The 14112-nt window shown below is 36.8% G+C and overlaps 1 protein-coding gene across 2 annotated transcripts in view; it reads left to right on the top strand.

Moving 5' to 3' along the window:
• Positions 1-14112, top strand: part of MARCHF1 (membrane associated ring-CH-type finger 1) — a 249725-nt gene that overhangs the window by 145682 nt on the left and 89931 nt on the right. For both annotated transcript variants that reach the window (XM_086746884.1, XM_086746885.1), the window contains one exon: positions 3344-3483. In XM_086746884.1, the coding sequence (XP_086603010.1) occupies positions 3382-3483 (102 nt within the window). In that variant the 5' untranslated portion in view covers positions 3344-3381. The remainder of the gene's footprint in view (positions 1-3343; positions 3484-14112) is intronic.

Here is a 14112-nt window from a genome sequence, read left to right as displayed (position 1 = left end):
AATTATATTCCTGAATTAAGCCTACTGATTCTTTTCTCCTGCTAGATTAATGAACATTTTTGTGAGACATTATTTATTCCTAGGGTATATTTTCAACCACTTATCTTAAATATACTAGGTTAATTTTTTTGCCTTTGCAAAAACATATTTGTATGCATTTGGTCCAGAGAAGGAAGTGTAAGAGTGACCATTTAAAGGTTAATGTTTTGGGGCTTTTTTTTTTCGTAGTAGAAAAAATCGTATATTCTTGTCCAGTCTTGGAAGAATGATCAGGAAGTTCTCTGTCTGATCAGTGTTCTGGAGAGAAATGTCTTTTATGAATTAATATTATTTTAAAACCAGAGTGAAAACTTTCTTAAGTTTCATGCTCCCCCCCCCCCCAAGTTCATATTCTTTCTTCAGAGAAGAAGCAAAGCAGTAAAGGGCTCCCAGTTGGACGTGTAGCCACTTTGTTCATGGTGTTCATTCAAAGGAACATTGAAGTTTGGGATCTTTTCAGACATAGCAAGCCCAACATTTATACATACATTCCTTGGGGCTGTAATCCTTATATAATATTCTTCTGAAGGAGACTTCAAAAAATTATTACATTTCTTCTAAATATGCCTTTTGTGTTTTTAAAAAAAAAAATTAAGGATTTTTCTTTCTTTAGCCAGCATTAATATCTAGTTTCCAGGCATCTACACAAAACCCACACAACAATAACTTACTGATCATGGGAGAATGTAGTTCAGCAATCATAACAAATGAAATCTGCCTGTATGTCATGTGTGTAGCGAAAAATTTTACTAAAGAGTTACTGACTGATTTTACCAAAATAGAGAACTACTTCCACAGAGCTGTTTGTCTATCTATTATAGTTCAAGTGACACGAAAGATTGGGTCAGTGTCTTTTCAACCAACTCCACTTGTTGTCTGTAAAGCAAGCAGTATTTCTTTGCCCAGCCCCAAGAACAGTCATAAACAGAGCAGCAGCTCATCCCTTCTCAACAGTTTAATAGAGTTGACCAGTGTCATACCTGATACAACTCCCCTCCTCTGCTCATAAACTCTATTTACTGGACAATATGTGAAGAACCACCGTGACAGGAGCAGCAGAAGCAAATGGTTTGCCTTATTTTGAAAAGTCTAAACAATACCGGAATATTTTCTGCTTGAAATTTTAAAATGAAAACCAGAAAATTCCAGAGACATCAGAATAGTTTTGAAAAGATATTCTGCTTTCTCAGAAGATTTTGTGTGCTCCCATTTAGAAACTGAGGGGGATGAGTCAAGGACTAGTTTAACTAGACATCACTGCACTGTTGTTTCAGTCCTGATTAATTAGAAAATTATATTTCAGCACAAATGATATAGAAATTACCTGGAATTTGCAGTAGAAGCTTGAAAATATAAAAATTGTGATTGTTTGTCTCATATTAAGTGCTTATCTTTCGAAGCTGCAGTAGGGCACGTGCAAATGCTTGTCCTTCTGATACTTTTTCTGATTCTCCAGTTTCACTTGTAAGTACTTCATGATATGTTGGATGAACAATGAAAAGCATTTAAAACATAGATTAATTTCTTGTGTCTGTGTACAGGTTGCTTAAATAGACAAGCTTTTCACTGGTACTTCCTTTACTCTAAAAAAAGACCAGTTTGGTATGTAAAGTTCTGCTAGTTGCATTCACAAAATTAAGGAGGATAAACAGTCTTGTAGGGCTTGCAAGAGAACGGATGCTCTCATTCAGTGGAAATCATACCTGCTACTGATTTTGCGACTGTGAGTTTCATCAGTGCTTCAGTTAGATTTCTCACTGGTAAGCCTTTGCTGGGTTATACTCATGCCATGGAGGGCCAACTTCTTTAAAGTCTACAACTGAAATCTTTTATACTGGAAGAACGGATTTGACTCCATGGGCAGTCAACAGGCTATGTGACACTCTTCATGTTACTAATGCTTTGCTGGCATATATTTATATCTCATGTTAAGATTTCAAGAGACTGAAAAATTAATAAGAATCAGTTCACCTGTAGACTCAGTCATCTAATCCTCTCCAGTGCAATAAAGCTAAGGTTAGTTACCACTTACTCCTTACTATCAGTTCCATGAGACTGCGTGGAGAAATACAGCTTCATGCATTTCATGCTTTGGAAGTTATGTGTAATTGTGGAAATGGTAAAGCTGTTGTTACTCGAGAAGGGGCTGGAGTTTGTCAGAATCAGAACCTGATACGATGAAAGCCTGCTGTAAACACAAGCATGTCTTTCTGTACTACATGGAGATGTGTTATAGAAAAAATAAACCTACTTTGCAAGTGCGTAGGATTCAATGACATTAAATAGGTGCTACTTTACCATGTAAGATCTTTAACGTTATTGTAGTTATGTTCCAGATCTATTCAGTATAGTGTTAACCTCCTTTGGAATACTAGGCACTCAATCTGGTAGGTTAATCTTTTTGTTTATTATATTTCATGATGTTACAGAATAACACATTTTAAATTAAAAATGTTATAAACAACCAGATTATATATTGCTTTAGAAGTTGCAGAGAAAAAACTTTGCTCAAAGATTTTTTTTTTTTTAATAAATTAGCAAAGTTTTGCACTGAATAGCTCTATTACATGTTTCAACTGAAAAGTAGATTGTGACATTTACAAAAATATTTTTAAAGGTTACTTATACTCCCAGCTTACTAGTGCTGTATTTCCAGAATGTGTTAGTGTTACTTAAAAGGTATTTTGTTACTGTTCCAAACGAAAAAGAAGTTCACATGCAACTTGCAGCTGGCAGGTACCATTTATTGCTGGTGTGTGTACATTACTTTTTGCTATTTGCAATACATCCCAGTGCAGCACTTCAAGACAAGCCAGGTATTCTCATGTGTGTGGGCGTAAGTACTTACACGTATGCGTGTTTTCACACTGTTGATTTCTATTTATATCTTCTACTTCTTTAGGACTATTTCTAGTTGTTTCACGGAATGTGGGGTATTGCATCCAAATGTTACATGGCTTTAGGAATTATGTTACTTACAGTTATTTTGTAATAAGATTCCTTTAAAATAACAATTTTTATAATTAAAGTGACAGCTTGTGAAAGACTTAAGATCAAGAGAAGGCACTGAATTTGCTGACACTTAAATAGTATTAATGTATGTGAGGTGTGCTGAAAGTGCATAGTTCTTTTCTAACCTGCATGGCATAAGCCTTTGGAGTACTTTACATATTTTCTTCTAAAAATATGTTTATTGTCTTGTTTGTATATAACTTTAAAAGCTGTTTTTAAAGGCATGTATCCAGAGACATGCACACAATAAATTCAAAGTGTCAATGTTTCAGGGAATCTAAATTATTTTCAGAATTTCAGAAATTGAGAAGGGATAATTGGAAGGAGAAAATGTTGGGCTGGTGCCAAGCGATAGCTCGTAACCCTCACAGACTTCCAAACAGCACAAGAACACCCGAGGTCTCAGGTGATGCTTCACATAACTCTACTTTGGTGAGTGAAAAATTGCATTTCATGATGGTGGCATGCGCAGATGAACTTCAGAGCTGTTAAATTTATTTTTTAAAATGTAGTGTTTGCCATTGATTGCATTGCCTCAGTGTGTGAAACTCTTTGGCTTTGTAGCTATTTACTCTTTCCATTTGATTTTTCATCTTTTATGTTATGCATGGTCCATTCTGACTTGCATGCTATGTCTATAAATCGGTATTGATGTTTTGTGAATGATAAAGTCTTTAAGCAGGAAATGTCCTAATATGGATTACTTACATTCTTTGTGATATTAATCAATGCAATGGTGTTTAGTCCCTGATGAATACAGCTGGGCATTATCTAAAGGTACCTTGTTTGCTCTTTTCTCCTGCCTGTAACAGGAACATAGTATGTTTACACTTGTGTTAGAGAGATGGATTTTAAAATTATCTTCACGTATTTAAGATGATACTGCAAGAGATGGTTGAGTTTCTGCATGCAAAGCTATTGGTAGTAGATATTCAGGCAATGTAAAGTTGACAATAGTGGAGTTATCATTAATTTTATGAAGCTGAATAAGGTAACTCATTGACAAGAATTTTAATTCTACAGCTTTGCTCATTCAAATAAATTCATTTACATCAGTAGACCTCCCCAGGTGAGTAAGAACTGATACTTGAATGTAAAGGCTTCAGACTAGCCCGCATGCAAAAGCAAGAATTGTCTATGTACTTGCTTTTCTTCAGCTGTATTGACATTGTCAGACTACAGCAAAACTAATTATTTGAAGCATATTCAATTAAATATACTTGATTCAATTTAATTATTAAATTTAAAATAGGCACTACATTTTCCTGTCCTAAGAAGCATGAGGCATCAGGAAGTACTGCCCTCCAGTTGTTGAAGCACAGACATGATGATATCTAAACAGAAGAGTGAATAATTGCTTATAACAAAAAAAAAAGCCTCTACTTGATGTAGCAAAACTACCTTATTCAATGGTAGATTATGTAGAATGTAAGTTTCTGCTAATGAAGAGAACACAGAAAGGAAGCATTAAAAATTGCAAATGTTATGGTTTACTTAATATCCCAGATTATTACTTTTGCCTGGAATTCTTTTATTTCAGAGGAATATAAGGAAATTGATAAGCAATGATGCTATGAAACAAGAAAATTCAAGTATATTATACACTTATTTAACTACTATTACTGTTTTCCATTAAAAAATTATTTAATTACTACTAATGTTTAGGTATTGCTAGTAATAAGTGATAGCTATTGAGGAATTTAGATACATGAAAATTTGCGTATTTTTATTTCTGCTTGCCTACTAATCAATATTTAAGTCAGTTTGATATTCCAAAGACAAGCATTTCATTCTATCAGATGAGATTTAGAAATTATGAACTGGGAATACAGTTCATAAGTTTAATCAGTAGAGTTAGCATGTCTTAACCTTATTAATATTAAAACTCATTCAGAAATAAGTTTGCGTGAAACCCTGTAGACTGCTACTTAGTCAATGAAGTTGTGTAAGAAAGCCAGGTGTCGTGGTTTTGTTAGTGATGGGGGGCCTAAGGTGGTAGCTTCTGTAGGAAACTGCTAGAAGTCGCTCCCCTTTTGTTCAGTGGACTCAGCCAGGCCTAGGGCGGACCTGCTGCTGGCCAAGGCCGAGCCGATTGGTGGCAGAATGTTCCGTGATAACGCCTCTGCGATAACGTATTTAAGAAGGGGAAAACAGAAAAAAAAAGAGAGAAGAGAAGATGTGAAGAAGCTGAGCAGGGGCAGAGGTGCAGAGGGGGAGGCACAGGCCTCATGGGCCTTGCAGGCCTCACCCTCTGGCCTCTCGCCAGGCAGCCGACTGGGCCCGACTCAGTCCAGCCCGGCTGCAAGAAGTGGAGAGGAGATGAGAAGTGAATAAGATGTCTCTCAGGATCTTTTTTTACATCTACCAGCCTGTTGTGAGGAACGGCTGCAGACGCCAAGGTCAGTGAAGAAGGAGGGGGAGGAGTAATGCGGCTCCTGGCCAAGATTCCTCTGCAGCCTGTGGTGACGACCATGGTGGAGCAGGTTGTCCCCCTGCAGCCCATGGAGGTCCACAGAGGAGCAGAGATCCACTTGGAGCCCGTGAAGGACCCCACACCGGGGGAGGTGGATGCCTGAAGGCGGCTGTGGCCCATGGAGGTCCCGCTGGGACAGCTGTTCTAGAGGGACTGCACCCGTGGAAGAGATGACCCACGCCGGAGCAGTTCCACGAAGGACTGTGGCCCGTGGGAGGGACCCCACAACGGAGCAGGGGAGGAATGTGAGGAGTTCTTCCCCTAACCATGAAGCAGCGGCATGAAACAACGCGTGATGAACTGACTGCAACCCCCATTCCCTCTTCCCCCCCTGTGCCGCTCGGGAGGGGAAGGTGGTAGAGATAATGTTAAGCTTGGGAAGAGGGAGGGGTGGGGGGAGGTTATCTTGTTCTCTGTCTCATTATCCTGCTATTTGTAATAATAAATGAATAGTTTTCCCCAAGTCGAGTCTGTTTTGCCCGTGACGGTAACTTTAAGGATTTCTCCCTGTCCTTATCTCAAACCTCGAGCCGTTTTTCTTACATTTTCTCTCCCTGTTCTCTTGGAGGGTGGGGGGAGTGAGAGAGAGACTGCGTAGTCTGGTCCCGATCGGGGCTGAACTACAACACCAGGGGATATAAACGGCTAGGGAAGGTACCGTGTGTCCTTTTATGTCATGATTTGCGATAGAATAATAATCTTCACAACAGGAAATATAGCAGTAATATCTCTTGAGGCCTGTCAAGCTTCCTTTTCATTTTCTTCGCTTCCTACTCTCTCAACCATTACTTTTTCTACTCCTCACTTCTGAAGTAAGTGCCATTCAGTATAAGCTTTTGCTGGCAGTGTCCTTCCAACTTGTGGGCTGTAGGCTGAAAATATTTATTTTCCTTATAAACTTTTTGAAACAGCAATCTTGTTTCAAATCAGTTTTGATTTGGTTTGGTCATCTTAGCCTTTCAATGTTGAAAGATTTTCCTTCTGGTCTTGAGCGAAGATACAGACTTCAGCACTGAAAATGAAACATAACAAAACAGCAGAAAATAAAGCATATAATAAATTATTTGTTGTAAGCGTACAAAGCCACTTCTGATGACGTAGTCAAGTCACTTCTTTCTGAATGAACATTCACTTTTCAGTGCATTGCAGCTCCTCTGTGGTCATGGTTCCCTTAGTGGGAGTTTCTTTGGTCTATCTTGCAAGCACAAAGAAGAAGTAACAGCTCTTTGCTTCCTTAGACTGTAGGTGGCCAGTCTGGTTTTGGTGGGAAGCAAACTAAAGTGTAGACTGCATCATTTTTTCACCTCTGCTGTACTCCTTTTATGCACATGTCTGATTCAGCAGAATGTCTTCTGTATTTCAGAAATATCAGCTAAGGCTTTTCAAAATAAAATTTAGTTCCCTTTAAAAATAAATACCCAAAGTGGTCATTTTACAATGCCACTTTCCCAAAGGGGAATGATCTGAAAATTGCAAGTATGTCTTATTAATCTTTGTGAAAATAAAGATTTTTCTCTCTTAGTGAAAGAAAGAAGGAAGCTTGTGGAGTAGGAAGCAGGTTATGATCATTAAAAAATTGCTTTTTTTCATTAAGGATGTAAATGGAATACTGAACAGCAGTAAGGGAAAAATAAAAAAGAAAGTAGCTTATGAAAACATTGAAATAAATTTAAAGAGTTTAATAAAATCAGTTATACTGTTTCATTTGAGTTGATATTAAGATGTTCTAGCTTCGTTCAGATCAATTAAATTATGAAATATTTCAGCAAAACTCAACTGAATTTTCTTGGCAACATTTTCCCATTATTATTTTGAGCTTAATTATAATATTATCCACAGGCTTTATGACCTCGGTCTACTTTATTTGAAGATTAAAGCCTTTGTGTTCAATTTTATGTGGAACTCTAGCTTCTTGGTTCTGAGCATGCCTCAAAAATTTTGTATCATTCTATAAGCGAAAGAGGCATAACTCCTCAAAAAATAGTTTAATATTACAAGTGGTTGGATTTGGGAGTTTGTATTGATAATTTTAGATTCACAGGGAGTAGACCTCCTTTTTTTTTTACACTCAAAATGATTTCATATGGTCCATTAACGTGGTGTAGTGGGACATAAAGCTAGAATTGACTTTGCTTCTCTGATAGCTAGAAATCATTATCTATTTTTCAAGCTGAACTTATTATCAGTTTGTGCTTTTATGTCCTGTATACATTGTTTCTAAACTTTAAAAGTTCATCTTTCCTAATGTTAGTCATAAGATTTATTTTGAGAGACCAGTAATAAAACCCTTCAACTTTACTTTCCCTTTTCATAATAGTTTCCGTGTTAACACAGGTATCTTAAAAGGTCTTGTCTGTTCCTGCTTCAGTTTGAATATGAGTGACCAGTTGCACACAGTATTCCAGATCAAGCTTTCTGTTCCTTAAAATTGTTACACTAATTATTCCCTATCCAGTAATAAGTTTATAATTATAAGTAATATTTCTATACAATAGTACTGCCAGTATTAGTATTTTGCCCTCTGAAAGGATAATGGATATAATTGAAAACGTACAATTTAAAATTCTTTAGTGGTCACTTGTCTCCATACTAACAGTATCTATTTATACTGTGATATTGTAAGCATATGCATGTATGGTTAGTTCAAGTGATTTTGATGGGTATACATAAATATGTATTAACTTTGATTAAGCAGTTTCACTAGAGGCAGTTCTGTGTCTGCGTGTCTTCACTCAGTGCCTAGTGCTTCTTGTGGTCTTAATTCAGAACTTGAGCATTATCACAATTTACATTCTTGATAGTTATACACAGCCTGTTCTGCATAGGGCATGCACTGGTCCTTGGTTCAGTACATCATGTTAAACACATTAAGCTAACGGGACACAAGCACATACTTAATTCTGAATTGTAGTCAATAGTCCATGCTATTTTTCCCTGTTGTATTCCCTATTAGAATTGTGGGTGAGTATGGGTGGAAGCATATTAATGTGAGTAACTAGGTAATTTATGTTTATATGCAAATGAAATTTGGAAGTCATGGCAAATGATCAAGCATCTAATTTAACTCTAAGGAAGGAATTTTTCCCTATGGAAGCAAATGACAGTATCTACTTCTCTAAGACAAGTTAAAATATGAATGATTTTTCTGTTTGACATAGGTAGATCCCAGGTTGCAACACCTGATCTACTCATGTTGACTGAGCAAGTCAATAGTAGTCAATAGTCACTCCAAAATATAATTAAAGAAACAATGGAAAGTGGTTGTGTTTTGATTTAACCCCAGTAGGCAGCCAAGCCCCACTGAGCCTCTCACTTGCTCCCCCTCAGTGGGATGGGAGGGAAAATCAGAGGGCAAAAGTGAGAAAAATCATTGGTGGAGATAAAGACAGTTTAATAGGTAAAATAAAAGCTACGCATGCGAGCAAAACAAAACAAGGACTTCATTCACTACTTCCCATCGGCAGGCAGATGCTCACCCATCTCCAAGAAAGCAGGGCTCCATCACGCATAATGGTTACTTGCAAAGACAAATGCCGTAACTCCAAACATCTTGCTTTCCTCCTTCTTCCCCTGAGCTCTTATTACTGAGCACGACGTCATATGGTTGGGATATCCCTTTGGTCAATTGGGGTCAGCTGTCCCAGCTGTGTCCCCTCCCAGCTTCTTGTGCATCTCCAGCTTCCTTGCTGGTGAGGTGGCATGAGAAACAGAAAAAGTCTTGACACTGTGTAAGCACTGATCAGCAAGAACTAAAACATCTCTGTATTATCAACACTGCTTTCAGCACAAATCCAAACCATAGCACTGTACAAGCTACTGCAAAGAAAATTAGCTCTATCCCAGCCAAAACCAGTATAGACTTTCTTCCAGGGATAAACTGGGAAGCTGGGGTTGAGAAGCTGGGATTTAGCTGTAAGTTCTGCTAACTAAATGAAAGTTCTGAATAGTGTAGGAATAATTTGTCACTAGATGATCTTTAACAGTCACATCCAGCCCCAGCCATTCTATGAGTCTGTGGTCTTCATCTAAACCACTAACATTTAATTCCAGAACAAGAAACATCTCTTGATCCAAGCTTGAAGTGTTTGGCCTGCCTGATTTTCCTTAAGGGAGTGTAAATCCTTGCTGAAAATCCTGTGAAATGGGATCTCTCTAGGGTTTGTTTAACAGTGCAAGCCTGTTACTGTTAATCTAATAGGGGTTGAGGAGATGTTTAAGATCTATATTTTATTTTTTATAAGAAAATTGTGTAGTTTAATACTCAAAACCTAGATATAAGTGAGAAAAGAATAATCATTTAAGAATATGGAGTTGGTTTCATCAGAATTATATTCTTATTTGCACAACTATTAAGTAGACTTAAATTAATTAGGCTGCCGAACTAGGTAGGAAATCCATAATGCTATACCTACAAAATTCTCTATAAACATTGCTTTTGGAAGTCTTGTAGTAACTTTAATACAGTAGCCAAACAGTGTGTACATGTGGATCAAACTGTGGATGAGAGAGATTCTACAAGGAAATGTAATTACAAAAGAGGCAGAGTAATTCACCCAGTACAATAAATTCTATGCTGTTTAAACCTTCTCTTAATCTGTACTTCTAGAACAGTAAAAATAGAGCTAGGTGCAGCACGCTTAATTATGCATTGAAAAAAAGGAACTGTTGAGAATATAACCATTTGTGATTCAGGCATACTGCTCCTTGCTTCTGTGCCAGGTAGCTTATGGAACAATATGAGGTTTGAATAAATTTTTGGGGGGAGAGGAGGTCCTAAATATCTCATGTTCTGTGGTGCAATGGGTTTGTATCTCAGCTGAGCTGATTCCCTCTGTTTTTCTGGTGCTGAGAAGTTGGATTTTTCTGTTTACTTCTCATGGACATTATGAAACTTCTGCAGCATTTCATTTAGAGTCAGCATTTGTTCTGATATTCTTGGACTAAAATTCTTGTTGCCATTGTTAATTGTACTTTTGGATTCACCTCACTTGGTTTTCTTCCCTCAGATGCTCTAAGGCTTTTTGAGAAGAAATTTAGTTAGATGCATGTTAATTTTTAGCATTTTTCATTTTTTTATCTGTTAATGTTAAGCTATGGGAAATTTTGCTTGTGGTGTAGATGCTCCGCACTGGGCTCATCCTTCTGCACGATGCTGTGTGCTCCCCTGCCGGGCTACTGTTTTAACTATTTATTGCTTTCTAATTTACAAGGTCAGCCTAAGCTCTCAGTGGGCTCAGGAGCCATGCCACCCCCAGGCTTATTGATTTTCCATATATTTAAAGCCAATTAGCAGTTGTTACCTGGGTTACCATTGTCTTCTGGCTTTTCACCACAAATATGTTATAAGGTTGTAAAGCTGTTAAATACTTCATTTGTGCTCTTTTCTGTGCATATGTAAACCATTAGAGCAGGGCAGATGTAGCCCAAAGCTTTTGGGTAAGTCTCCCCCAGTGCTCAATTTCCTCCTTGGTGCATACCAGCATCATTTAATAATTTAAGAGCAGGGCAGATGTGGTCAAATTTTGACTTATTTGACAAGTCATTTCAGTTAGGCTTCCCTTGTGACAGGCTTAAAATGACAATCCTCGCTTAAATAATTTTCATTTCATTTGTGAAAAGGATTACATATTTCCTGACCAAATTGGAAGCCACGTAGAAAAGTACTATTAATTTGCCTTTATAGAAAGAACAATAACTTAAATATTGGAGAAAAAAAAAATAAGGCTCACCTGAATGTGGGCTTCAATACTAATAAATTATTATTATTTTTTTTAAGTAATGTTTTACTTAGCTTTATAGCTTACTTGATATTTATGTTTTCTAGGTGTTAGATGTCCAGGTTACAGATACTTTTATCAGTGGAATTTGCAAGAAATTATTTTCTGTAGATCAAATTACTATAAGAAGATACTGGCAATAAATTTTTGTTAAATATCTGTGTAACTGTTCAAATAGATTGTATTAAATTCTTTATTCTTTCCTCAAAATATTTCATGCAACTTGTTTCTCATAGCAACATGTATTTACAAGATTGGGTCAAATCTATTTCATATAAATTATTCATAATTTGTTTCTTTTTTTGTGTAATTGAAGCCATCTCGTTAGTCTGTTTCAATTAGGAAAAAGACGCATCTTTTAGTGTACAATTTAAAATGTATTAGCTGTTTTAGTTCTGGAGACAAGGGTTGTGTCTTAGTACATTAGACTTGTTCACATAACTTTTGCTGAAAGCTCAAGAATTATTTTTCTAGCAATTTTTAATATGTCCATAAAAATCTGAGATTTAGTTTAATGTGTGTAAAGCTCCAGGTTATATGATATAGGGTTGTAGATACTGAAAGAAAGAGGGGATTACCAGATCATCATTCAGTTTCTGTCTGGAAAAGGAGTTCTAGAAAATGAGAAGAATAACAGGGCCAAGTAATTAACCTAAGTTTTTGATAAGGTAAGATGAGTTATTTTCATTTTAGCTCAGTGAAGCTTTCAGTCTCATTTCAACACCTGTTAACTTAACACCTATGCTGCAATGGGGAAGCAAAGATGACAGGAAGCATCAAAGAAATATCTCTGCTCATTCATGTATTACCAGAGTAATACCAGCAAGGAAAGCTATGAAAGCACATAATGTTAAAAAGAAAGAAAATACTACTTAAATTACAGGATCTAGAACCAGTTTTAGGATAAGCTGTCTTCTGTGCTTACTGCCATGGTCTGCGCAACTCAGTCCTGTAAACAGAAATGTGTATGTGTATTTTGCTTGAATAGTCCATACTGATACCATTTGCATGCTTAGAGTGAAGTACATGCAGCAGCAGTTCAGAGCATTGATCAAAAAGGGTAAGAATCAGGATTTCCCTCGTTTATCTATTTATTTCAACCCTGCTAGTTTAAATTGCACCTAATCATGTAAGTTTGTGCAGTTTCCTCAACAGGATTCATTCTCACTGTGAAGTGGTTTACATAGTAATTCTTACTGCAAAATAAATGCCAAAATACTCCCAAAAGTACTCTTTAAGAGGAAAACAGGGTTGTACGTGCATGCATAGAAGCCACTTCATGCATTCATATTAGTACTTGTGTTTTGCTACAGACAGGAGTGGAAGAAGGAGAAAGTAGAAAACGACAAGGATCTGCATGCCTTCCTAATTACATCCCTAATGTATTCCTCTGCCACACATCCTGTCCCACAGGAGGGTGGGGGGGAGTAAGCGAGAGGCTGCATAGCTTGGTCCCAAGCAGGGCTATACTAGGACGGAAGTTTGTTATTCTTAGCTTTAATATGGTATTTGTTGGATGTCCAAGAATTATGTTTTAAGTTGCACTGAAGTATGGTTATGTGTGTAGTCGACATTGTTTATCGGGCTGTAAAATCATTGTTCTAGCAATATGTAAAGACGATACTAAAGGTATTTTGGGTTTTATTACTAAATTGGAATACTGCACTTTTTTTTCTGCTGTGAGAGAGAAGAAAGATTTTCATCTTACAGAGATGTTCGGGTTTTTTTTTCCTTCGAGTTACACAGAAGATTGTATTAATTCAATGCAATCCAATTTTACTCTTCCTGGGTATTACGTAGCTCCTCATAGTGTCTTGAGTTCCCAGGCAAGAATCGGTTCTTTGTTGTGGGGCTATCTTTAATGTCAATCAGTCCATAATTAGCATTTCCATTATAACCATTGGAAGCAATGTAAAAAGGAGATGTGTAAATAAGGGGAGAGAGCGTATTGTGGAAGGAAAAGTGATTGTAGAAAAAGCTGATTTACTGATCAGGCCATTAATTTGAACTTCTCATTTCCTTAGGCAAAGAAACCTCCTAAAACAAACACGCAAAAGAAAAATCTACAAACCCGAAGTACCTGCAGACTCATTGCTTCTTGTATTTCACAGAGAAGCTGTTCAGTACAGGCTCTGTCTAGCACAAATTTGAGGGTAGGCAGAATAAATTTGTGTAGTGAACCTTACAGTCATGAGGTCATTGAACCAGGAGGCATGGTGATATTGGTCCATCCAGCGGACTCAAACTCACTGTAGATAAAGAGGCAGTACAGATGCTTCTGAGGGCTTTCAGAGTGCTCTGTGGATAATCTGGAAGTGTGGTGCATCAAAACCATGTACTCAGACTTTGTATTTAGAGGGGAAATAAAATTTTACCTATTTGAACATAGGCATATACTCTTCTTGGTAAGTGACACTAATTTAGACTAGAGTATTTCCTGATGCTGAAATAATTGAATTTATTTTTTTTATTATGGAAACTTGAGTTTATTTAATCGTGTTTGATGTTTGTTTTCTCTGGGTAATATTATTTCAGAATGTGCTAATTGCTTCTTGTAATCTTTGTAATCTATAAATATTAATGCTCATGAAATGTTAATAACAACTGCTAAAAATGAAATGCAGAAAAATGAGCAATTCAATTAATAAATGTAAACTGATTTTATAACTGCATAGATAATTACTAAATTGTCAAAACATCAATAATGATTCCTTTTGAACTACAGTAGTAGGAGATAGTTTGAATATTTTATACAGACTAAGTATGATTTCCTGTCGTAGTTCAGCCCGATCAGGACCAGACTATGCAGTC

Source organism: Chlamydotis macqueenii, chromosome 4, assembly GCF_036417535.1.
Source record: "Chlamydotis macqueenii isolate bChlMac1 chromosome 4, bChlMac1.mat, whole genome shotgun sequence".
Taxonomy (NCBI): Eukaryota; Metazoa; Chordata; class Aves; order Otidiformes; family Otididae; genus Chlamydotis; species Chlamydotis macqueenii.
This window is presented reverse-complemented; position numbering and strand designations above follow the sequence as displayed.